We start from the raw sequence: 27,237 nt of genomic DNA, 5'->3' as shown, positions 1-27,237 counted from the left end.
TAGGCCAAACTCCCGGCCCCTATAGAAAATATTTTTAAGTTGATCTTTCAAATGTGAAATGCACAGAAACAACTTATACAACAGGGTATTTCATGAATATATAGAAACGTATTCTTGTTCCTTCTTATTTTTCTATTTACTTTCAATAATTCTGTTAGAAAAAAAATCACTGTGTTCTCCCTATCAAGTACTTACATGGTAAAAATTGTGTTCTTTCTTCCCTTCCACCTTCTCTCTCTTCCTTTCTTTTACTTTTCTTCTTTTCTTTTAGTTGCCTTTAGTTTTTATACTTGGGTTTAAAACTCAGGATCTGGGTACTATCCTTTTGGGTTTTTTTGTTTCTATGCCTCCAAGGCTAATGTCTACCACATGAGGCACATCTCCATTTTTGGCTTTTTGGTCATTACTTGGATGTAAGAATCTCATGGACTTTCTTATGCAGGCTGGCTTTGAGCAACCATTCTCATATCTCATGCTCAAGAGTAGGTCGATTGTTTGTTATTGGCCATTAGCACCTGGCTAAAATGACTCATGTCTCCTTCTCTCTCAGTCTCTAGCTTGGCCTGCCTCACCCCCCATCCCGTGTGTGTGTGTGTGTGTGTGTGTGTGTGTGTGTGTGTGTGCTCTTTGTGTGCAATGTACTCAGGCCCTGTGTTCTATCAGATTTTGTGAGCATTCTCCACTTCCAGATTTTAAAGGGTTAATTGGAAATAAGAGCCTTATGGATTTTAATAATTTGCTTTCTTCCACTGGGATTAGGGTTGGTTTGTTGCTCTTTTTCCAGGAGCTTAAGGTGAGACATTAACTTGTTGGTTTGCGATTTTTCCAACTTGTTGTTGTAGGCACTCAGTGCTATAAATTTTCCTTTGAGTAATGCCTTTGCTGTGTCCCAAAGGAGTTGGTATTTTGTGTGCTCCTTATTGTTAAATTTCATAAATTGTTGGATTTCTGTTCTGATCTCTTCGATGACGCATTGGTGATTCAACAATGTGTTGTTCAGTCTCCATGAGTTACAGGGTTTTCATTGGTGGAGATGTGTGTTCAATTCCAATTTGATGCCTTTGTGGTCTGAGAGCGTGCATGGAATAACTTCAGTGTTTCTGAATCTGTCCAGGTTTGTTTTATGGCCTAAGATGTGGTCTATTTTGGAAAATGTTCCATGTGCTGCAGAGAAAAACGTATATTGTGTTGTTGCTGGGTGGAATATTCTGCAGATATCTGTTAGATCTAGTTCGTCTATATAGTTGTTCAGTTCTAAGGTTTCTCTGTTGAGTTTTTGCCTTGATGATCTGTCCATAGGTGAGAGTGGTGTGTTATGCTGATTCCTCAATAAGGACCCAAATTAGCTAGCATTGAAATTTTGGGTGTTTTATATCCACTGTATGCAAATCATACTTTTTCCTAATCTCAGATCTCTCATATTTGGCCACTCTTTATCATTTAAGATTACTTACCACAAATTATGTGCATAACATGATACATGTTGATGCTGGATATTAGGCTCTGTTACCCAGAGATACATGACACTGTCCCCAGTGAGTGAAAACAGAATGTCTACATAGACACCAGTCTTGATATTCACATCTGTGAGAGGAGGGGAGGTTGGGGGGAGAAGGTACAGAGAGAGAAAGAGAGAGGGAGGGAGGGAGGGAGGGAGAGAGAGAGAGAGAGAGAGAGAGAGAGAGAGAGAGAGAGAGAGAGAGAGAGAGAGAGAGAGAGAGAGAGAGGCCAAATATTTTGGATCTGGATGAAGAATGGATAGAAAGGTCCCAAATGATACAACCCTGTAGGAATCCCAGGATTTCAGGAATGAGCTTTCACAAAGCAATTATAAGGATCATAATGGATTGAGATAGCTGACAATCCAGGGTGCCACTCAATCAGAAATATTTCACCTAAGTGATGGCGCTTAGGCAATGGAACTCACCTATATTTGATTCTAACTTTTATGTACCAATGTAGAATCATGGGAAAGATCTTCATTAAGTCTTGGAAAAAGTCTTTAAAGAGCTGGGAATTGTGTGAAATATGACAAGTTGTTCATGATGTTGCACAGGAACAAGCTATTACAATAAAAAAAATCAGATGCAAGGTCTGGAGTTTGGCCTAGTGATAGAATGCTTGCCTTGGAAACATGAAGCTCTGCATTCAATTCCTTGGTTTCACGTTGAGAGAAATATTTGAAAACAAATTTGGGCATCAGTTCCATGGGATTGATTTCCTTTGTCAGCACAATGAGACAGTGAGTGCTATGGCAGAATGCTTTGAAGATTCAGCAAAGAGCCTGCATTCCACTGTTGTTCACCTCAGGTACAACTCAGGTCCCCTGGTCTTTATCAATATCACATCTTTGGCATCTTATACAGAACATATCTTCTAGGCTACCAACTTCCTTGTGGACAGTCAGTTCTCAGAATTCATCATGAAAACTATAGATATTTTTCCTTTTGTCAGAGGAGAGGACTCCTGTGAATGTCCCACTGAATATGAACTGCAAACATGTGGAATAGGACCAGCTTTGTGAATTGAATACTCTGGGGAAAATTCATTCTAGACTCTGGGACTCCATACTGACAATCCTAACGATTGCAATGTCACAACACGGCCACTAGTGGGCAAGCCAACCTCACAATCTGCAAAGAATTTACACACTCCATGCACATTTCTTCCTCTGGTTAAAGACACTGAGTGTTATAACTACTGCATTATAAATATACAACCTAAGTTACACTTGTATGTTTCTTTGACTCATGCTATTAGGTTGCCCCAGAGAGTTTTAGGAGTCTTGCACCTCTGGCCTCTGACTTGGAAACAGAATGAAATATCCATATCATTATGCAGGATTCCTGAAGTTGATGACTCAGCTTTCACTTCATGCCTTTTCCCTGAATCCTCATTCTCAGTCAAATAGCAAGAGGAGCCATTTTGCTTTCATCATGCATATCCCAGAGCCTAGGCATTCTGACAGTGTTAGTGACACATCGAAATGCACCTAAATAGGATGAAGAATACATGCCATGCACATCTTTCTGTGGTCAGGTTGAACAAGTCAGGTCCAAAGGTGAGTCTGCAGTCATTTTTCCAAGTATTCATGAGGTGTTAGCCAGTGTGGAGATGTGAAGGCTGACCTCAACTTTGACCCACTGGAATAACCTAGAGAGATGTGGGTCAGGGTCCTCTGTCCAGGGCTGACATTCTTGATATGGGCTCAGAAAGAAGCAGTCACCTTCCTGGGTTATGGAACTGAGAACCTGGGGGTGACAAAGGCCCTGTCCTGTGGTGGCCTTGTCTTCAGTGGAGGAAAATGCTCCCCACTCCCTGGGATTGAGCCCAGACCAAAGGCCTGGTAGGGAGACTGAGCCATCAGGAGCTCAGAGTTTTCCCGCTCTGTGTGGCTGGCTGACTTCCGTGCCATTCTCACCAACCATGAGGAAAGTCAGCAAATGTCCCTCACCCACAGTCTCCTGTCAGCTTCAGTTTATAGGCTGCTGATGGTGAGAGTGAAGTCTTTCTCCTGTTCACTGTCAATGAACCTGGATGGGGCCCCAGATGCCAAAATATCTGCACTATAGATCAGGAGTTTAGGAGCTTTCCCTGGATGCTGCTGGTACCAGTTTAAGTAATCACCAATGCTCTGATTGTTCCTGCAAGTGATTGTGACTCTGTCTCCTGGTGATGCACACAGCATGGATAGAGTCTTGCACCTCTTGCCTCTGACTTGGAAAGAGAATGAAATACCACATAATTATGCAGGATTCCCGAAGATCTTCCAGATAACCAGACAGAACTGAGCACAGTGAGATGATGACATCTCCATTGCTGTCTTTCCTTACCTGGGAACCAGAGCAGCAGAAGTCCCAGCTCCAGGATCTGCCTTGAGGCCCTCATGACCATGCTGTGTGCTGATGGGACTGACTCTTGCACAGGGGGGAGCAGACCGTGAAGAAATACTCAGGGCAGTGTGCTATGTTCTGGGCATATGCAGATGCAGGGCCTGGGCAGGACTGGGCACAGCTCCAGGATGGGGTCACTTCAGTAATTCAGTATAGCCAGGTATTCATGCATATAGCAGGGTGCAGCGGGACTGTCAGTGTTCTGCAGACAGTGCTCTCCTCAAGTGGTCATTTCATTACAGCAGATGCTTTAAAGCTATAACTGTAGTGCTCAACACATAAACATTGGATGGAGTGACTTATCTAATAGTGTTATGGGATGAAGGAACATATCCGTATTTGAAAGGATTATACAGAATTGATTTAGAGGATGAGCTACTAAATTTTTACCTGATTATGAAGTAATTCCTTCATTTTATTTTATGTTTTTGTACTGATACTGGAACTTGATATTTAGAGCCTGAGCTCTGCCTCTCAATTTATTTCCTCAATGCTGGTATTCTACCATATGGATATCTTCACTTCCTCAAATAATTCTAATGGGTAAAACAAATACTGTTTTCTTATCCAGTGTTTATGCATTAAAATAATTTTATTATTTGAAATTGAAATGATAATTCACTGGAAGCAGTCCTAGGGTAAGGAGAAGGGACATAACTGTTCCAATGTGACTCACTTAACAGATCCACCATGTTCCATGGCTGCAGCTGTCTTTCTTGTTCTGTATTAAACAGGCTACATGGTTTTCTTAATGTGGAATCTTCCATGTTCTGAAATTTTCTGCGATTTTTGATTATTCCATTTATCACCAGGAAATTGTGATGAACGATGTCACAACTGTTTATGTTAACTAATGTCTCCATAATCTTTGCACTTGCTCTCCAGTCAAAATCAGTGCCTCTAGTGTTTGATGTTCTTGTTTTTTTGCTTCTTTCTTTTTCTCTGAAGTAAGAAGGAAGGGCATCAATATGATCCAGATACCTGCTTTGCTCTGGCCATCTTTAGGAGAGACTCTGGATCTCTTGTCAAGCCAGTGTAGGTAGGTAAACATTGAGAATGTTCTTGGATGTGGATAAAACTTGGACATACATTTGTTCGTCTGAAATGTCATTCCTATTCCTGGACTTGGATGTCCTGTCCTAGCTCAATAGCATGGAGACAGCATTGTCTGAGCTTTCAGTCGCCACTCCCTGGAGCCGAGGCACTCTGAAATTTTTATTCGGGTTTAGCCAGATTATGACACTGATGCCTGAGGAAAACCCTCCTACTATGTTTCCAGGAGTGAATGCTTTGTAGGAAACTGGCTTTAAATAATTCTGCCAGAATCTACTTCTAGAAAAATATAAAACACTAAACTATTTGAAGGACGATTATCAGGCAAGGCTGGTATCTCTGCACTAGCCACCACTTGTGTCTCACTGTCATCTTGAAGCAGGAGAGGGAGACCTCTGCCTGTACACAAAACAGAATTCCATGCCAGGAATGAACACCCTCAGAATTTCCTCAGTGGCCATGAGAGAATAGTGATGTATACCTGAGGCCTCACTCTTAGTAAGAAAAACCCAAAAGTATTTTCCCTATTTCTCCATTGGATGGAGCTGCAGTCATTCTCAACAATAGGTAGTGTACAGCACATAGTATGTCCTTACTGGCCATATTCCCTTCCCTGACTTTCTTCCTTCCTTCCCATTGTTTCCCTCAGATCAGAAATTGTGAAGATCTTGGAGTCTCTTACAAATGACGACTGAGTTCAGAAAGTATGATTGAATGGTGCATGTGGAGAATGTCTGATGCCTGCATACAGCTGCTGGTTTGTGTGTTTGCCTCATTGTGTTTACACAGGATTCTGAGTGATTGACATTACAGAGCATTCCTATACTAAGAAAGGATGAGTGTCTGCTCTATAGTGAGCTTCAACTTTCCTGTACCCTTGGGTCCTTTAATCTACCTCTTGCAGTGTGCCCTTTGGTCTGTAAATAAAACTGTTCCAACCCAATATGTAGGCTGCTACACACTAAAAGTGGAGGACAAGGAAATTTGGAACTTCTGGGAACTGTCTCATATTTTCCTTATGTATTCTGGCAATATGAATATATGTCTTAAGTAATTCTTTCGAGCTCCATGTTGTCCACTGGTTGGAACTGTATTCGAATCTTTGATAATTGACATATCCTAAAACATTAAGAAAAGTATCATATTTGGATGGCAACACATTTATTTATTTATTTATTTATTACCACATCTTATGACTTAATATCTTTTTGTTTTTTAACATACTGTCACAACCTTCAACCAACACTTTAATGTAAATTTGATAAAGCTTCTAGAGTTTAAGAACATATTCTGAGAAGAGATTTTTGAACATACCAGTCCAACTCCACAGCAGATCTAGCCTGGTAAAATATTCTCTTTTTTTCCAAGTTAGGTAAATACATAGAATATATACAATGAAACAATTCATAGACCCAAATTTCTATGAACTTTGTTACACTCTTTATGTCCTTTGGGTCCCATACACTGTGAGTTTCTGATAAAACATACTTGTGGTTCAGTGACCATTCATAACTTCTTTTGACATTGGACAAAGCTGTCCATCTTAAGATTGTTTTGCTCACAGTCTAGGCTAGCAAGTTGATGGAGCTCCTGATCTCTCTCTAAATCTTCATTGGTAAGCTCTTGGAAGAAAACCCCCATCATCATCACAAGAACTAATTCAAGAATCACAAACTATGAAAATACCTGTTTGAGACTAAAGAACAGGTTTATAGAGAAAGAAAGGCTGGCCGTGAAAACACATTCTTAAAGCTCGAGTTAGGAGCGATGAAGTCCATCTAATGCCGGCCATGTCCATCAGCATGACCCAACAGATTAAAATATACCACACTCTCTCCTGGGTAGTGATTCATTAATGAGCCAGTGATTGTTTTGAGAAACACAAACATAGTGTAGTAAAGAAGGATGCATGTGTATATGTTTATATGTAGATATATATGTGTGTACATATATAGAGGTCCATATGTCTATATATGTATATGTACATATGTATATATGTATCTATGCATCTATGCATATATATTCTCTTCTAAAACTCTCTGGGGCAACCTAATAGCATGAGTCAAAGAAACACACAAGTGTAACAAGTCGTATGTTTATAATACTCAGAGTCTTTATCCAGAGGATCTTTACTTGGACAGAATTGTCTCAGTGTGCCCATGGTTCCTTTCATGTTTGTGTTCTTCTTGTAGCAGTCTTCCATTGCCTGGGGGGAAAAATTGAAAAAAAATAATCACAATTGTCTGAGATTTCATGGTAAATAACAGCACCGGTTCAAAGTTCATGAAGTCTTAAAAATTGTAATGAGTATGTTTTTTACTTGGTTTCCCATCTGAAAAAGAACGTGAATTTCCATGCCCTGTCTGCCAACACTATCATCTATAGAATTCAGCATTGTGGGGTTCTATGCTGACATGGTTGTGCCAGGATGGGCAGGGAGTTCTCTGTGCATCATGCCCTGACCCTGAGTTCAAGCCCCAGGAATGACACAAAAAATCCTGCTTGGAAAATATTGGCAGGTTTGATTTTTATTCTGTGAATCCCAAATGACGCCTTTATATGAGAAGCTACACTGCCATGTCTGTGCTTTTGGGGTAGAGGAGGAGAAAAGAGACAGAGTTATAGAGGAGCATATGGACAAATTTCAATTAAAAGCTTGCAGTAGCCAGATGCTGGTGGCTCACACCTGTAATAGCAGATACTTAGGAGGCTGAGATCTAAGGAGAGTGACCGGAAGCCAGCCTGGGCAGAAAAGTCCCTGTAAGACTGTTGTCTCCAACTAATCATTCAAAAACTGAAAAATGCGCTTTGGCTCAAGTAGTAGTGCCTTAGCTTTGAGCACAAAAAGGTTTAGTGACGGTGCCCAGGCCCTGAGTTTAAGCCTACAATTGGCCAAAAAAAAAAAAACAAAAAAAACCCCGATGTCCCTCAGTTGATGAGTGGATCAACAAAATGTGGTATTTGTACACAATGAAATTCTGTGCTGCTGTCAGAAAGAATGACATCGACCCATTTGTTAGGAAATGGAAAGACTTAGAAAAAATCATATTAATTGAAGTAAGCCAGACTCAAAGGAACATAGACTCAATGGTTTCCCTCATTTGTCATAATCAGTAGAAACCTTGGGCATTCATAGCAGAGTTTTGTAACAGGGCAAAACCTAGATGCATAAGGCCATATAGTATGACGCTAAATAAAAGGACCTCTAGGATATAGAAATAAAAGCCTTATAATGAGTGATTGTTGTCCTTAACGTACTATGTTATCTCTCATCTCTTTTGCTGTTCCTTGGTTATCTCATATTGTTACAGTATCTCACTTTGTTATCTGATATATTGGCTATGTTTGTATTTGGTTATTTGAAATTGGATGGGAAGGGGGGAAAACAAGATGAGGGGTGGGGGTGGAGGGGAAAGAAATGGGGACCAAGACATGAGAAAGGGTAGCAATGTATGTGAATTAATGCACCTTCTATCTGGCGATTATAATATAACCCTCCTATTAATTACAATAAAAAATATGAAAAACAAAAATAAAAGAGAAAGAAAATTAAAATAAAGGTGTGGGGAAGGGGAGTAAAAAGCTTGCAGTAGTGTTTATAGCCTGGCTGCATGTGAGAAGCTATGTCAGCAAGTGGAAGCAGCAGGAGGAGCAGCTGGGGCAGCCCAGACTCTCACTTCTGCCTCCCTGGGAGGCTTATGTTATGAGTTGTATCACTGTGGGTGGTAAGTTATAATGCTGCATACAGTAATAGGTGGCAGCATCTTCAAGCTACAAGCTGCTGATGGTGAGAGTGAACTCTGTTCCAGATCCACTGTCACTGACCCTGGATGGGATGCTGGATTCCAAATTCAATGCTTTGTATATCAAGACCTTGGGAGCTTTCTCTGGTTTCTGCTGATACCAGGCTAACCAACTGCTAATGCCCTGACTGGCCCTGCAAGTGATGGTGACTTTGTCTCCAGGAGATGCAGACAGGGTGGATGGAGACTGGGTCATCTGGATGGCACCTCTGGCCCCTAACATGGAAATAGAATAAAATACCCACATCATTATGCAGGATTCCTGAGAAACTCCCAGACAACCTGACAGAACTGAGCACAGTGAGCTGATATTTCCATTGCTGTTTTACCTTACCAGGGAGCCAGAGCAGCAGGAGTCCCAGCCCCAGGCTCTGCCTTGAGGCCCTCATGTCCATGCTGTGTGCTGATAGGACTGACTCCTGCACAGGGGTGAACAGACCATGAAGAAATACTCAGGTGTGCTGTGTTCTGGGCATAGGCAAATGCAGGGGCTGCGCAGGACTGGGCACAGCTGCAGGCTGGGCTCACTGCAGTAATTTAGCACAGCCAGGTGTTCATGCATGTAGCAATGTGTAGCAGGGCTGTCAGTGTTCTGCAGACAGTGCTCTTCCCCCAGAGGTCATTTCATTACAGCAGATGCTTGGAAGACTATTAATTGTAGTACATAGCATGTAAGCAGTGGATGGAGTAACTTCTCTATTAGTGTGATATAATGCAGGAACATACCTTTGTTTATAGGGAGTACACAGTATAGTCTTAGAAGATGAGGTATTGGTTTTTTATCTCACTCTCAAGTAATTTATTTTTATTTTTATAATTTGTACTGATCCTGGGATTTAATGTTTAGGACCTGCATGCAGTCTTTAAACTTCTTTGCTTAAGTCTGGCTCTCTACCAAGTGAGCTATCCCTCCACTTCCTCAAATAATTCTTATGGAAATTACTATAAAATCATTATAAAAAGTGTTTTGGATTTAAAATTATCTTATTCTTTTAAAGTAAAATGATAATACAGAAGAAGTTGTAGGAGGAGAAGGAACTTAAATGTCCAATGTGATTTTCTTAACAGATCTACCATCTTCCAAGGATGTAGATATCATTCCTGTCCTGTATTAAATGGGATACATGGTTTTCTTAACTTTGAATCTTTCTTGCTCTTCAGATATTCTGCTATCCCTTTTACTTACTCTCAGGAATATTTGATTTCTGATGTCACACTTGTTCACTTTAGCAAACATCTTTGAACATTTTGTACATCCTTTCCATTCACCATAAATGTCTCTGGCATTTATTTATTATTTATTCATTTATTATTGTTTCTTGTTTTTCTTCTGTAGTGGTAATGAGGGACATCAACCTGATCCAGACAACTGCTTTGGTGTGAGCATCTCTAAGAGAGTCTGGAACTCTGGTCAAGCCAGTGTAGGCAAATGAACATTGAGAAGGGTCTTGGATGTGGATGAAGTTGGACATAGATTTGACCATCTGAAATGTGACTTGTATTCCTTGACTTGGATGTCCTATGGGAACCAAGACTGTCTAGGCCTTCAGTCTCCACACCCTGGAGTGAAGGTACTCTGAAGTTCTTACCTAGGAGTCACCAAATTATGACACTGATCTTCCTCCTGTGTTTCCAGGAGTTAATGCTTTGTAAGAACTGGCTACAGAGCCTCCTGCTAGAATCTAGCCCATGCAAAGATGCTAAGTTCTAAACTATTTTAGCTAGATTATCAGGAAATTCAGGTGTCTTGGTGTTTTTTCCAGGGTGTTTGTGCTGACTGCTCCCAGCCATCTTGTGTCTCATTGGCTTCTTGAAGCCAGCAAGGAAACCTGTGCTCATACACCAAACAGAATATGGTTTCAGGAATGAGCACTCTCAGAATTTCCTCAGTGGCAACGAAAGGAGAGGTACATTGATAGTGCAGCCCCTCACCTTAATGAGAATTACTTAGAGATATTTAAGATGAGGTCAAGAAGGCAGGACCTCATCACCCTGTTTCTCTGGGTCACTGGTGAGTAACTGGCCTGCTGTGATGTTTTAGTATCTTTTGTAGAGCTGAAAAATGGTGTGGATGGAAGCAAGAGGTTTTCTCTTCGCTGATATTCCTGTTGTTTATGTGTTGTTTATCTGTCTTTGGGAGGGAAATGTGGGGCATAGAAATGGAGGAACAAAGGGTAAATAAATGCAGAAGTGATACTCACTAGATAATATGTGGAAAATGAACTGTGCAACTTGTGGGTGGGGACAGGAGGGACAGAGTAAAGGAGGGTAACACTGTCTGAAGATAAAATGTACTCATCTTAAATGTAATGGTCACCTCTATCACCTTTATAATAACAATAAAATACTAAAATTAAAAATGGTTTGTGATAAGCGGCAATGACTATCTCTTATATGGACACAATTTGTGCTGACTTATACTATCAGAAAGTGCGTGGAAGTGGTGTGTTTCCATGCATCTATGATGAGGTCTGAATGTGTGCACATGAATGAATGAACACTGTCCATGTCTGCTTGCAACTGCTTGTGAGGACATCGTGAAGACGCAGTCTCCATGCTCCCTGGCTGTAGCAGTAGAAGAAAAGGCTACGATGAACTGCAAATCTAGTCAGAATGTTTACAGCAACATAGTTTGGTACCTGTAGACAGCAGGACAGGCTCCTAAAGCACTGATCTAAGGTGCATCTGCTCAGCCCTCCAGAGGCCCTGATCAATTCAGTGGCTGTGAGTCTGGGGCACACTACACTCTCACTATCAGCAGCATACAGGCTGAAGATGGGGCAGATTATTACTGTCAGCAGCAGCATAGCTATCCTCCCACAGTTCTTCAGCCTCTAGCACAAACCTCCTCCCCAGGCCATGGGTGAGTGGGCCTTGCTGTGTGGAGAGCTACCTTCTCACACAAGCCTCAACTGACATACTTCCTCTCTGACTGACAGGCTGCATTTCTCCACTGAGGCCTAGCAGGGTTTGCAGGGCCCAGGGAATCATTCAGGTACTTTCTGGGCCTTTTTGATTAATTTTTGTGGGAGATAATTGTAGAAAAATATTGTAAGGTTGTCTGAGAAATATTGTCAGGAGTTATTGTGTTACAGGAACCTGAATGTTTCACAGGAACATGTTGCAGATGCAGTCAAGTTAGTCTTTACTCTTTAATGATGGCTCTAGCTCTGTGTGCATGTGTGTGTCTTGTGTGTGTGTGTGTGTGTGTGTGAGTGTTCGCGCGCACGTGCATCTTGAAAACAAGTAAGCCGATCTCAAACAATCCATTGGTTTTACTTGCGATATTGCAATGTCAACTGGAGGTGTTTTGGTACTGGCAAATACCTATTTAAGATTTACCAGCTAGGCCTTCAGAATGTCTGTTCTTCCTTGAAGCTCTTGTGTTCTTTACACCTTTCCAAGAGTTCTTATCAGGTCTTAGAATAATTATGTAGCACTTGGGTGCAAAGATAAAGCCAAGGAGCCCTGCACTGGAGGCCAAGATGGAGAACACTTCCACAGCTACCATCTCCTTCCCCTTGGTGCTGTGGTAGACAGGGAGGAAAGTGAGCCAGACACTACAGAACAGCAGCATGCTAAATGTCAAGAACTTGGCCTCGTTGAATGTGTCAGGCAGCTTCCTTGCTAGGAAAGCCACAGTGAAGCTTCCGAGGGCCAAGGAGCCCAGGTATCCGAGGACAGAGTAGAAGGCAGTGACAGAGCCTGTATTGCAGATGAGGATGATGTGGCCATGTTCTGCCTGTGTGTCTACATCAAGAAAGGGAGGAAAGGTTCCCAGCCAAATCCCACAAAGAATAAGTTGGATGAGGGAGCAAATGGGAATGATTGCGTTAGGGGCTCCTGAGATCAGAAACCACCTCATTGTTCTTCCTGGTTTCATAGCTTTGAAGGCAAGGATGACAGTAATGGTTTTGGCCAAAATGGTGGAAACTGCCACAGTGAATACAAGTGCAAAGATGGTTTGCTGGAGGGCACAGGTAGTTGTGTTAGGATGGCCGATGAAGAGCAAGGAGCAGAGGAAGCACAGGAGGAGGGAGATGAGCAGGATGTAGCTAAGAGTGCGGTTATTGGCTTTGACTATGGGGGTGTCATGATGTTTCACAAAGACCCCAAAGACCACAGCTGTGGTGAGGGAGAAGCCCAGAGCTGTGCAGGCTAGAGCCATCCCCATAGAATCATCCAAGGCCAGAAAAGTTATGACCTTGGGGAGGCAGCGATTTTTCTCATTGTTTGGGTACTCGTGTGTGGGGCACTGAAGACATTGCACTGTATCTGGAGAGAAAAAACAAATGAATAAGTATTTCAATTGCACAAGTTTTTCCTTTCTGCCATTTTAAAGAAAATGGTCATCTCTCTATTGTCATTGCAAGCAAAGACTGTTTGTGATATTGTGAGACACACTAGAGGGAGTTTCTATATTCTTCAGCTACAGATAAAACCAGACTCATTCCAAAGAGATCTTTGTTGTGTGGGTGTTTTCTCAGCCTATGACTCAGTGATGTCACCCAGGATGTGGGTTCTTTCCAATCCTTATTTCTCCCCACTTTCTTTCCCGTTATGACCTTTCTATGGCTGTACTTCTAAAATTTAACCCATAAGTTAAATTCAAGGCTTTCAGCTTACATATACCAAAGATAAAATTCTTAAACCTAAATCTCTGAACTTTGTAGTGCTTTCTATTTCTTAGATAGCTTGATGTCTGGTACAGTGTGTTTATCTATATTTGTCTTTTGGGACTACTCTTATCAGTGTTTCCATTTAAATATATCGATATAGAAATTAGTTTGATTGAATCAAAAATATTACCATTTTGATTGAGGTTGAATTGGTATTACCCAAGTATATTTGCCTTTTTTGTGACTATTCTTGTCAGTGTTTCCATTTAAATATATAGATATAGAAATTAGTTTGAGGTGCCGGGAGTTGGGCCTAGTGGTTAAAGTGCTTGCCTAGCATGCATGAAGACCCGGGTTCGATTCTTCAGTACCACATACATAGAAAAAAGCCAGAAGTGGTGCTGAGGCTCAAGTGGTAGAGCTCTAGCCTTGAGAAAGTCGAAGGACAGTGCTCAGGCCCTGAGCTCAAGCAAAAAAAAAAAAGAAATTAGTTTGATTGAATCAAAAATATTACCATTTTGATTAAGCTTGAATTGCTGTTACCAAACTTTCTTTGGTAGTATTGGGATTTCCATCTAAGTTATTGAGCTTTTTAGACCGATGTTCTACAACTTGAGCCTGTCCTGATGTCCAGTAGCATTAATTATTTTTTGACTAGGGTCTCATTTTTTCTTTTGCATATGCCAGCTACCAGGACAGTCCCCCTATTTACTGTTTATGTGTGGCTTGGACAACAAGCATACACTGCCATTTCCAGGCTTTTATTTATTGAGATTGGCTCTCAGGAATAATTCTTCACATTGTTTTTAACAACCATCCTCCTGATCTCAGTCTCCTTATTAACTAGGATTACAGGCATTAGTCATGGTACCTGGTGACATAATGAACTTTTTGCATAATAGATGTTTTAATTTGAAAATTAAGAATTGAGCTGGGCACCGGTGGCTCAGGTGTAATCCTAGCTATTCAAGAAGCTGAGATCTGAGGATCATGGTTCAAAGCCAGTCTGGGCATGAAAGTCCATCATACACTTATCTCCAATTATCTGCCAGAAAGTTGGAAGTGGCCCTGTGGCTCAAGTTGTAGAGCATTAGCCTTGATCTGAAGAGCTCAGGTACAATGCCCAGGCACAGAGTTCAAGCCCCTCCCCGCAACTGACCAAAAAAAAAATTAAGAATTGACTGTATTGAAAATTTTTCCATTCCTGTACAACTGAAAACCTGATTTGTTAACCCTTTATAAAGTGGCAGGTTATAAATATGGTGAGCTATTTTGCTTAAGACTACCAGTGAGGCACAACTTCTGACTTTTGGGCAGTTTATTGGAGACAAGAGTCTCACTTTTCTGCCCAGGCTGGCTGGCTTTAAACTGAGATCCTTAGATCTCAGCTTTCTGGGTAGTAGGATTATAGACATGGGTTATTGGCACTGCAGCCCTTTTCTTCCTCTTTGTTCTGGACACAGTTAGATGTTTCAATCCATTCACAAACAAGGTGGGTATTATTTTGTTCATTTATACATACCTGAAGATAACTTTTCTGCCAAATGGTTACTACTGCTAAAATGATAGAAATTATATAGTATTTATTCATAAACTTTAGTAATTATTCTTTATATTTTGAAAAGCAAAATCAGTTTCAATAGGTCACCAATACTTCGTGTTTGTCAATAACGTAGTTTATCTTGATATATAATTTATTATATTTATATCTTGGGTAAAGGACATTTTTACGGCCGGGCATGGTGGCTCATGTCTGTAATCCTAGCTACTCAAGAGACTGATATCTGAGGGTTGCGATTCCAAGCCAGCCCCAGAATTATAGTCCATTAGAATTTTATCTCCAATTAACCACCAGAAAACTGGAAGTGGTGCCATGGCTCAAGGGGTAGGGCAGTAGCCTTGAGCTGAAGATCTCAGGGATCAGATTTCAGGTCCTGATTTCAGTTCCCACGGCCAACAAAAAACAAAACAAAACAAAAAGGAGCTATGCTTAGGGATATTAGATAGCAACATTTATTAAAGTATTGTGTCTTCTTGCATACATGCTTTTTATTATTATATTGGAGTTGTAACAGTGAGTAGAAATTGATGTATTAGGGGGGCTCCAGTGGTGTATGCCTATAATCTAACCTACTCAAGAGGCTAACATCTGAGGCTTATAATCTTGAATCCTGTCTGGCCAGCAAAGTCCATGAGACTCTTATTTCCAATAAACAACTCAGAAAAGGCCATAAGTGGAGCTCTGGCTCAAGTTGTACAATGCTAGCCTTGAGATAAAGAAGCTCAGGGAAAGTGTTTAGGCCCTACCTGCGTTCAAGCCCCAGGAATGAAAATTAAATAAATGACATGGATGTATTGAGAGGATGGATGGATTATGAATGGAAAATGATGGTAATCAAGTTTCCAATAGCTGTGGTTTCTTTTTAGTGAGAAATAGAGGAAAGAGTTATCTTACAGTAGCTTATGATTGTTTACCTGTCTGATTGGAAATGTATCCTTCTGGACAAAAATCACAAGTGAAGCAGCATGTAGGTCTTCCTTTCTGTAGAATTTTCCAGAATCCTGGACCACAGCTCTGGCTACACACAGATTGAGGTGTCTTAGGGAATAAAAGAAAATATTGGCAATGGTTTTGCATATTGTTTGCATCTCCACAGGAGAGAACTTTGATTCCAGTAGGCACACAGTGCCTCCACTAAAGTAACCCCATGTTTGTAGCACTTAAGTATCTATTCTATGTTATTTTTCACTGTTTTGAAATGATTGCTGAATATTACCACAGTAAAAAAAATCACCTTTTACTTTTTAAAAAACACCAGCATGCCACATTCCTGTACTTTTCTATCTTTGTATTTTTCCTTACCATCCCAATCTTTTCCAGTGTAGGTTTCAGTGTGATTCTGTGAATGTATATCCATTATAATATTTTTATTATCTCCTCACATTCCATTGGTTTGAGTCTAAACAATATTCCTAAATATTAAGAAAATGTTGAATCCTTATGTGAGGGATCTTATTTCTAGGCATCATTCTCAAAACACTGTTAAGAGGTGTTATTGAAACATTATTAGAAAACACAGTTAGTGGGAAGTGTTTTAGGTCATTGGGGTAATCTCTGCAAAGGTGACTATTGGATTTATCTGTCTTCTTTACCTCTAGCTCTCTTTCTTTATTGGTTTCAGTTGTCACTATTTTGCCCTGGCTTTTGGCCCTCAATAGTGTGTCACAATCACCACAGGTGAAAAGATTTGGGCTATTCAATTTTGGATTGAGAGCTTCAAAACTGAGAGCAGTGTAAGTCGCTGACCTAAATAGAATTAATTTATTTCAGATGCTAGTTTGTAGTAATGCAAGATAACTAAAAGAGTTGGGAAGAAGACTTTAATCTGTACAAAAAGTAACTTTATAATCAACAAGGACACTGTTGACAGTAACACTAAGATTGTGCTATAAATCCCAGATAGTAATTAATCCAGTTTTGAGTTTCTGAGACTATGGATGTTGGGCATAATTGGCATAGGAATCATCTACAACATTTCCTGAGATATTTAATCATGGCCAATATAGTACAAATGAATAAAGATACAAGACAGTGATACCTAAAATATCTTAGAAAATGGGAATCATATATAGTATTTTATAGTGTATGTTTATAATGCATCAGAATACAAACGTGAGACTGAACATGTGTGATTAAAAGTTTTAGGATGAAAAGACATATGTATATATGCATATTTTCATCTCAATCTCTCTTTTGTTGACTTTTTTTGTGGGTAATGGAGCTTGAACTCGGCTTGGGCGCTGTCCCTGAGCTCTTCAGCTCAAGGCTACCACTGTACCCTGAACCAAGCCCCACTTCTCATTTTCTAGTGGTTAATTGGAGATGAGAGACTCAGGTCCTTTTGTGCCTGGGCTGGCTTTGAACCTTGATCCTCAGACATCAGCCACCTAAGTAACTAGGATTACAGGCATGAGCCACTGCATCTGGCAACTTTGTTGTATTTCATTTTATTAACTGTTGCATAAATAAACAAACATTTACATCTACAGACTTACTATTTCTGTAGGTGTTAGGATTATGGAAAATAAAGATCACATAGTGTAAAGTTAAAGAGGTACTATTTCATCTCATCTCAGGACTCCTTTTAACTCTCTCCATAATTACCCAATAGTATACAATACTGAAATGAAATCATACCTTTGTGAATCCAATAGGCCATTCTATCATCTCGTCCTTGATGACCAAGTCTTGATCAAATGGACTCATACAGACAAACTCTCCAACTTTAATCATCAACCCAAGACCAGCAGGAAAATTCACAATGTTTTGGATATCATACTGTGTAACAGAGCTTATCTTCCCATCTGAGGATATGTGGTCCCCAGCCAGGTTTGTAAACTGCACTTTCCTCAGAAACGGATGAAGCTGGAGGAGGGACATAAGTTATACATGATGAATACCTTTCAAGATAGGGATTTAAATTTTTTGTGTCAAATGAAGAAAAGTTATTCTTTTCTCCCAGGAAAAACAATAGGGATACTAAGTGACTCCAAATAGATAATAATCCAGAATTTTGCCATCTGAGTGGCACTGGCTGGGCTCTGGTAGAAAACCTGGAACTTCTTAGAAGCTCTTCTTTACTTTAGGTTTTGTAGTATCTTTCAGCAACGATGGTAGGAGGTCCACATCTATGTGGCATGTGACACACACATCACGATGTACAGGTTGAATATATGTGTTTTTATGTCCACTATGCTTTAATCAAATTTTTAAAATGGCACAATATTGTTTGTTTGTCCTTATTGGTGAAAAAATAGTTTCCTTGTGACATTACAGGAACACTTCACAACCAGTCAAAAGTTATGGCTCCAATGACATTTCTAACAAAGCACATGTAACCTTTCAACTTTTTGGTTTCATGACACTGTTGCAGGACATAACCTTAATGCTGTTTAGACAATGTTTGTTTATTCAGTTACTTGAATGTTCCTTCATTCAGTTACTCATTTGTAGTCCTATCAAACCCAGCAGGCTATCTTAAGCTTATATACATCGTTAGTGGCCTTATACTGAAAATGAGTATTGCTGGGTTTGGAAGAATTGGGATGTCTGAGCAATTCATGTCTGACCAATTCATCTAGAGTCACTTCAGGATATGTCAGAAAATCTACTGCTACTTTTACTACAAGTAGGTCATGTAGGGCCCCAACATGTATTCCTTTGTGTCTGAGATACCCAGAATTATATATATGGTTATTTGTATCTATATTTTCTGATACTAGATACATTCGGAAGGAAAAAATAATTGTGATTATGTTTTGCTTTTCCTGTGCTTTACTATGAGTTGGGCAGTTGACAGCATTTCACCCTAAAATAGAAATGATTTTTATGACTTAAGTTTTAATTTGGTCGTTAGAAATGGAAACACTTAAGAACAGAATTCTCTCAATACAGAGAGCCATTATACATGACCCTTTAGTCAGTAAAATGAAACCACTTTGAATTTTTTCAGATCCTGTTCATCTAAAATAAAGATATAGTCCCAGTGTCGTACCTCAGTAACATGCTTGTGGAAGTCATTGGTTACTCAGTGTTTCTCCTTGAAAGAGATTTACCTGCCAGGGAAGAATCTTAGGCTGGTTGGAAGCACCTGGAGATCCCATTTCTATTTTCTGTAAAAGCATTTTATGAAGGGCATGGGCCACTGTGTAGACAGCATTGTAGATACGATGGCTGGAGTCAGATACCGTCATGATGTCAACATTTGCTGGCATAAAGTCTAAGGAAGCATTTGGTTGACAAACTCCATATTTTCCAAAAAGTGACCCCTGAGGAAGACAATCAAAAGCATAAAACCACAAAACACTAAAGTAAACATCCTCTGGGTACTGGGAAGGCTTAACTGTCTTGAGAAAATGTTTGAATCCAGGAATTTCTTTCTTATGAGGTGACACTGTAAAGCTTCCATGGAAGGAGTGCAGCATGTGATCCATCTCATACACAACGATATCCCACTTTGATGTCATTATCCACACTTTTCCTATTTCTAAGAAGTACTCTGCTGAAGTGTCTATAATTATGAGACTCCCTACTTCACCATACAGTATATGGACATTTGCAGATGAAACTGTGATCCTAGTCATGGGAGTGATTTCTCTTGGTTTATCCATTACCTTAGTGGCTGGCAGTCTTTCTGTTAGAGCCACACAGATACCTTTCTTTTCCATCTCTGCTTTAAGAATCTGAAGGAATTGCTCTCCTTTCATGTCATCAGAAATGAAGAGAGACACCCATGTCCAACCAAAATGAAGTAGTATTGAGATCATTGTGTGAGCAAGAAGGTTGTCTTTGGCAGCCATCTGGTAAAGTGACGGAAATTGGTCTTTGTCATTTAGCATGGGATCAAAAGGTCCATATGTGATCTGAGTAAACAAAGACAAAATAGGATTCTGAGTTCTGAGGGACTCAGGGTTTTCTCTCCTGGGAAGATAAGTGTGCAGATTGCTGAATAAATTACTTTTCAGTAGAGGAAAGGACTGCTGCAAGGATTACCAACATCTCTCATTCTGGGCACAATATTATTTTTTTCTTTTTTTGTTGTGATTACTAGAAGGGTTACATTATATTCACCAGATAGAAGATGCAAAAGTTCACAAACATTGATACCCTTTTTCATGACATGGTCCCCATTTCCCTCCCACCCTCCCCCTGCTCATTTGATTTCCTCACTTCCCTATCCAATTTCAAATAACCAATTAATTACACATAAAATATATCAGATAACAAGTTGAAATATTGTAACAATATAAGATAAGCAAGGGATGGCAAAATCGATGAGAGATAACATAGTACATTAAGGACAACAATCCCTCATTATGTGCCTTTTGTTTCCTTATCCTGGAGGTCCTTACATTTTGTGTCATACTATTTGGCCTTATATCTCCGCACCTGCAGAAAACTAAAGTTGGATCCTTCTTTGTCACCCTGCACTAGAATTAACTCCAAATGGATCAAAGACCTCAAAGTAAAAGCCGACTTACTGAAAAGTTCACAAGAAGGAATAGGAGATGCATTAGCCCTCCTTGGCACAGGTCAAAACTTTCTTAATAAGGACCAAGAAACACAGTAAATTAGAGAAAGGCTGGATAAGTGGGACTGCATTAAACTGCAGAGCTTCTGTATGACAAAGGACATAGGTAGTAAATTAGGAAGCCTAGAGAATGGGAGAAGATTTCACTAACCATACAATAGAAAAGGCCTTATGTCTAAAATATATCAAGAGCTCAAACAATTGAATCACTCCAAAACTAATCTCCAAAATAAGAACCATCCCATTAAAAGATGGGCCAAAGACTTAATGAGCACAAGATTAGACCATGTTTCACAGTGCCATTCATTTTCAAACAGTTCTGATTTTCTCAGCAAAGCATGGAAGAAAATGTGTGACATCTCATTTGTTTCTCATCTCTTGCCATGGGAATTAAAGAAGGCATGGATGCTAAATGGAGTTTCCCTAGTGATATTTGCCTCTTCCTTGACCCTATGGCTTGTGGTGTAGAGACACAGCTCCACAATTACTGTTGTATGCCAGTACCATAAATAACAAATAACAATAACTTTTTATTGTATGAGTCTTTTGGTAATTTTAATTTATTTTCATAATAATCTGCATTGTCTTGAAGAACACAACTGCTTATACTCTCTAATTTTTGAAATATTAGAAGTTTTTTTCCAGAAAATAACTCTCTTAAGCTAATGTTAGCATTGTTATCTCTGATTCTTGTTGGTGTTGGCTCTTTTCTCTGGAAAGAAACTGTGATGTGGAGTTTTCAGTAGAGAAAGATCAGTGGGAGTGCTCTTGAGATCTGCTTGGTTAGATATGAGCAAGGGAGATTTAGGCAGAAGGAGCGTGTGAAACATAGAGCAGATATAACTGAGCTTACATCATTCCCAGGGGTCACTGGAACTGTGATGACCCTCAGTATTTTACCAAACTGAAACCATGTGTTAATATCTCCCCACATGACAATCAGTGGTGTCTGGGTATAACATGTGTTAGTTACTTCCTAGAATGGGTATTTTTTTGTGATGTGGGTATTTTGTCTAAGGCACACAGATACTTTGGTTCTAGAAGGTAATCCAGGTTGAGATTTTCAGCATCTACTGCTTTCTTTGTCCTCTCTTTACACTATTGTTGATCTCAGAATCCGGGCAATTCATGGAGATCAATTTTAACCCTCATAGGATCCACTTACCTGTGGGGTTTTGTAGAGATCTAAAAGTGCTCCAATTTCAGCTGAAAATGCCGATGAAGTTCCTACAATGATGGCAACTGATTTGTTTCTCATAGTGCATTGATAGTTAGGGAGAATCTCATCACTCCCAGAGAGCCACAGCAGAGCATTCTGTAAGGTTCTTCGGTCGCTGTGGAAGACATTGTAGATATGATAACCCAAGGACAGATTGGGAAGTAGATGAGAGTCCTTATTGATCTGATCAATGGCATAGTGAAAGGCCAGAGTATACTGGTAGTTCTTCCAAAACCATCTAAATAGAGAGAGCTGTGTTAGCAAGAGTGATCAAAACATGGGATGCAATGTCAACCCCTTAGCCAAGGCAGGATGTTTTACTAAGGCTTTGATTCAGAGATTTTCCTCTTGGGGCCTATAGAACTGCTGAAAAGGTTACAAAATCTCTCGAAGATTTTGCAATGATTCTTAGACTCTTATGTAGTAATCTGTATGCAAAACACTGATAGGTATTCAAAGCATTGTGAATGGGGTATGGTGGCATTTATTTAAATGATTTATCTGATAATTGTAGAGACTTTCTGCTATCAATATCTGTACAATAGTTGTGTCTACTTGAATTATTTTAAATGAAGGGTTATTTATTGAAAGACTCTTTTGCACTATTTCCCCTGATCTTCTCTTAGGTAGGGAATAGTTTACTCAACACTGTGGTGTTTATAACAGTTGATATCAGCTTCAATTATTCTTCCCAAAACAACCCCTCAGACCCAATAATGATTAAGTTCCTATCCCTCCAAAAAACTGGGAGAAATTGAGAAGATCATACACAGCAAAAACAGATTGCAAGCTTGTTTCCCCATGGCACTCACAGCTGCCGATATGGATAGTTTTTCAATGTTTCCTTACTACTCTTACATATACCAAAATAGTAATAGTAAAGTTTGAAGCAGAGAACACAACAAATTATTTAATTTTATGAGTCTCTTTTTGCTTGCTATGAATTTAGAATATATACATATATATGTACATATTTTTAATCCACTTATGATTCTAGATTCAACAATGTACAGGAGCCAGTGGCATCTAGTATCATTTCAAAAGCCAGGTGCCAGCAGCTCACACCTGTAATTCTGGCTATACAGGAGGCTGAAATCTAATGATTGTGGTTCACAGTTGGCCTGGTCAGAAAACTATGTGAGAGTCTTATCTCAAATTAACCACCAAAAACCTGGAAGTGAAATATACAGCTAGCTCAAGAAACTAACCTTTCTCAAAGCTAATGAGACAATCAGCAAATGGACAAAGGAGCTAAGGAGAAGATATAAGAATAACAAAGAAAACACATGAGGAAATACTTACCATATGTGGCCATAAATGAAATGCAAATTAAACCAATTCTGATGTTCCATCTCACCCCAGTTAGTTGGTCAAAATCATGTTGATAAGAACTTGGGGAATGGAACAGGTTTTGTGTTTTTTGTTTGTTTGTTTGTTTTCTTTTTTGTTTTTTGCACAGTTGGTGAGAATGATAGCATTCTGGAGGTTATTGAAAAAAGAAAAACTAAACATAGATCTTCCTTACAATCCGGCTATACTCTGCCTGGATATCTACTCAGAATACCATGAGCCAGGATACCCTAAAGACATTTGTACATATATGTTCATTGCTACACTATTACAATAGTCAATTTACAGATAAAACTCTGATGCTATAGATACAAAGTATGTGGTACCTATACACAAGGGAATTTTGCACAGTCATAAGAAAGAATATTATGCCATTTTCAGGAAAATGGATGAACCTAGAACAAATTTCGTTAAGTGAGGTAAGCCAAGGTCAGAAAGACAAATAGCACATGTTTTCTTTTATATGCAGAAGCTGGACATAATGTATACTGAAACATATTAAATTATATAAGACTCTAGGCAAACTCATGTTAAAGATAACACAAAGCTTAAAAATTGTGTCTAAATGAAATAAAATACTTTTCATCTTATTCTTTAAAAGTGGTAATAGCATTTGCCCCTAAGAGCCCAATGTTAAAATATTATAAGAAATCACACACTAGATTGATGCATGTTAAACTCTTGGAAACATCAAATAATATAAAATAAGCCACTGAAAAATAATCATAACTAGTATAGGTTGTATAGGTTCATAAAATATTCATATTAACAAATCCAGATGGACACAAATCATATTATTGCTTACCAGGGTGGGGTGGTGGTGGTGGGGAATTGGAGAATTGCATTCAGACATAAGGGAATGGGAACATTAAAAAAAAAAACACTGACTTCCCAGCATACATTTGGCAACAAATACCAAGAGTTTCTGAATAAGAAACTCTTAATTTATTATTCTCCTAGTTACCTTAATCAGTGTGATACAGAAATTTGCTTTCCGGGACTGATCATCATGGTGTAATCCAGTCTCACAACCTGAGTCACATCTCAAATGTTCACCAGTGGGTGAGCATGCTTAGTGCATCCGTGTCAGACAACAGGTGGTAGGCAGAGAAATAGTACAGGTTCATACTAAATTGTTAGGTATGAGAAGTCTGCTTGAAGGTTGAAACTAGACAAAACCACATGACACATGGCCCTCTTCTGCCAAAAATAGAGATGGCCTGAAACATCTGTGGCAGAACCATAGAAGGAAGCCTGCAGTCTGACTACTAAGTTTGTGAAGTGGTTTAAAGTCTCATCCATCTCCTCAACCTTGTCCCATGAAAAAAGTGGGTTCTTAGATTGTAGCTGAGACCAGAGAGTCCTTCATCCCTGTGATAATCTCTCCTTTTCTCTCTTTTGGGTAGAGTAGAAACAATCATTAGCTGATTCCTAACCCTTGATTCATATTCATATGTATGAAATCATTGCCACAAGATATCTCATTTCAGGTTTTGGTGAATGCTAAAGACACAGAGAGAATTAAAATCATAATACATAAGAGGGGAAGATACTGAGGATGCAGAGATCCTCATACAGATGAAAGACAAAGGCTGATAATCAGTCTCAGAGATCAGTAGCCTATCAGCCTGGCTGTGGCAAAAACGCCTGTGAAAATAACATGTTTAATACTCACTTAAAGTGAAGTGAGTCAGACCCAAACAACATATGCTTTGTGATTTCCCTCATTTGTAATAATATATTTCTAGTATGTCTAGCAGAATACCACAATAGCTCAATTACTATATTCATATGATCATATACAATGATAATAACTGAAATGAAGTCTAAGACATGGAAAATGAGGCTTTTTTAGTGTACTGTTCATAATTGTTTCTCTTTTTTCCCTTTGGTTGATTCTCTGCTGTCAGTGTTTTTTATTTTGGTTCCCTTTGTCTTGTGTATGTTTATCTGATTTGGTGATAAGAAGGGAAATCACAGAAATGTAAGTCAAAGGACAAAGGGTGAATCAGTGCAGCAGCAGCACTATATTGGAACATTACAAGTTGTGGAATAAAGGAGTTGGGTGGGAGGGAAGCAGGAAAAAATGAGAGATGGGGTAACAATGTTTGACAAGAATTGTACTTATTTCCTTATGTAACTGTAACTACTCTGTATATAACCTTTACCAAAAATAATAATAAAAAGATCTGGGAAGGACAGTGACACTCATGAAAGTGAGTGTCACTCATTTTCACATTGCCTACATTCATTCTGAGGGTATGGGACTACTGATGAATCGAATGTTTTAGAAGAATAATTTAACTCAATGCAATCAGTGCACCATGCACGAAGCACAAGCTGTCTGCTGGGGAGCTGTCACCAAGCATCAGTGTTTTAACTCAATTATCAGAGACATAGGCAACTTAGTCTCCTGAAGCCAATCGATATAATCAATTCACGTATATTTCCTGAAAAAACTACCAAGATCAAAGACTTTTTTCTGTTGACTTTTAGTATCAAAAATGTCTTATATGGTATAATTTCATTATTATCGTTTGTAGAGTATTATCAAACTTAGATACTCCATATTTCCTTATTAAGTGCATTTCAAAGTGCCCAGACAGCAAGACTACATGAAGTTCTTCACTCTAACATTTACCTGAAGTCAGGGCTCAGTGGCTCAGACACCTGTCTTGACAGTAGAGAACATGGGGCTCAATGGCCACACACATTCTAAAACACCCCAGGCCTCAATGCATGAATATGAGGCGAAGGCTGATGGGGAAAGCATCAGAATACTAATGTTTCTTTTCTATCACTATAGGAGTGGAAAGCAAAAGTCACAAAAGAAAGTAGAGTTCAAATATATAAAGAAGGAAGAGAATGTTAGAACTTAATGGTTTTCATTACTTCCATTATGATGCCCCCTTTTTACAGTGGCAAAGGAGATTAAGCAGAAAGGAAAGAATAGTCATTCCACAGTCAACAAGCGCATGTAACATAGAACTTACCTTTGAGGTATTTTTGTATAATCTGGATGGATTGTAAGAGATTGTTGGGACGTGGTAGCTTCTCGGCCCAAGAGATACAGGGGGAAAAACCCACCCAATACTGCATCTCCATCTTGGAAGACACTTGACTTCAAGTATTTTAAAAAGCTTGGAATATCCACACGCTGTGATGTGTGTGAAAATAGCAGAAATAGGAAAAGAACCAGAGACAAAGACATGTCAGAATCTGCACAGCCGAGGAGCCAAACCCTGAATGTAGGCTAAACTGAGGCAAGGATGAGATTGGATAGTACCTCCAAACTCCCTTTCTTCTGCCTTCTGAAGGAAAAATAGATGTTGATATAGGGCTCAGTGGGGCTCCCAGTCTTGAAGTATGCCTCCAACGTGTAGAAAGACTATCTACAACTGGTGTGCTGGCATATTAGAAAAAGGCACAGCTAGAAGCAAACGGAAGGCATATGCAAGGGAGCACCATTCCAAGATCTCAGTTTTGATGTCACTGTGTTCAGTTCTGTCTTGCGGTTTTGTCTTCTGACCCTCAATTCCAGTCAGGAGCTCAGGGATTCTTTGCCCGAAGGCTCTGCACCTGCCACTCTCCATCATGGTGAAAAATACCTTGGAAAAACATGTTTTGGACTTTGTCTCTTGGTGTCCATGGTATCATCATAGTCCAGTAGGACCTTCATCCTGAGTCAGTGCTCTGTCTTTTAATGAGCCCAAGAACCCCTGGTGGTTGTACAAGCCTGTGCTGAGGGATTTGCAGGATTAGATAGAGATAATGTTGGAATCTACAAACCACTAAGAATTCTCTGAGATGTATTGGAAAGTAACGATCTGATGTGAATCACTGATGTCTTCTTGTGAAAGTCACATTGGACAATTTGTCATGTCTAGTCTTCCAGCGTTTCAGTGCCCTGCTGTTAGAAATGTGTTTTATGTGTGTGGAAAGTAAACTATGGTCTAGAAAAGATGAACAATATCATCATCTATGATTAACATGTTTCTACTTGGCACAATAAAGCTAGAAATATAAAATGGGAAATTAAATCTTGACTCAGACTTCTGTAGATAGGAGAATTCATCAAAATTCACCAATTAAGGGAGAGCTTATAGAAATTGCAGAGTAAGATAAATACATGAACTTGTGAACATTATAGAATACGAAATAAATGTGTAGCCATCAGTATGAATGTTTTTCACCAACTGTGAATCAACT

At 39.4% G+C, this 27,237-nt stretch overlaps 1 protein-coding gene across 1 annotated transcript; it reads right to left on the bottom strand.

The window, feature by feature from the left end:
* Positions 1 to 5,992: 5,992 nt before the first annotated feature.
* Positions 5,993 to 26,707, bottom strand: LOC150060396 (vomeronasal type-2 receptor 116-like). Its single transcript, XM_090336233.1, has 9 exons — positions 26,637 to 26,707; positions 21,625 to 21,916; positions 18,985 to 19,791; positions 17,567 to 17,794; positions 15,844 to 15,967; positions 12,092 to 13,024; positions 8,772 to 8,965; positions 7,052 to 7,152; positions 5,993 to 6,065 (listed from the first exon to the last, which is right to left on the bottom strand). The coding sequence occupies exons 1-9, from the start codon at positions 26,705 to 26,707 to the stop codon at positions 5,993 to 5,995; spliced, it is 2,823 nt and encodes a 940-aa protein (XP_090192359.1).
* Positions 26,708 to 27,237: the final 530 nt, after the last annotated feature.

The sequence above is a fragment of the Megascapheus bottae genome, chromosome 7 (genome assembly GCF_031878675.1).
Source record: "Megascapheus bottae isolate mThoBot1 chromosome 7, mThoBot2.hap1, whole genome shotgun sequence".
NCBI classification, from domain to species: Eukaryota; Metazoa; Chordata; class Mammalia; order Rodentia; family Geomyidae; genus Megascapheus; species Megascapheus bottae.
The sequence above is the reverse complement of the archived record's forward strand: the minus strand, read 5'-3'. Positions and strand labels throughout refer to the sequence as shown.

What these genes read in the sequence shown, in the direction of transcription:
- LOC150060396 (XM_090336233.1), bottom strand. Translation starts at nt 26,707, where the DNA reads ATGAAGGTCCTACTGGACTATGATGATACCATGGACACCAAGAGACAA. An exon ending in CCAAAACATGTTTTTCCAAG is followed by an intron (nt 21,917 to 26,636) that starts GTATTTTTCACC and finishes CTCTCTATTTAG; the next exon opens with ATGGTTTTGGAAGAACTACC. An exon ending in GGCCTATTGGATTCACAAAG is followed by an intron (nt 15,968 to 17,566) that starts GTATGATTTCAT and finishes TTATTCCCTAAG; the next exon opens with ACACCTCAATCTGTGTGTAG.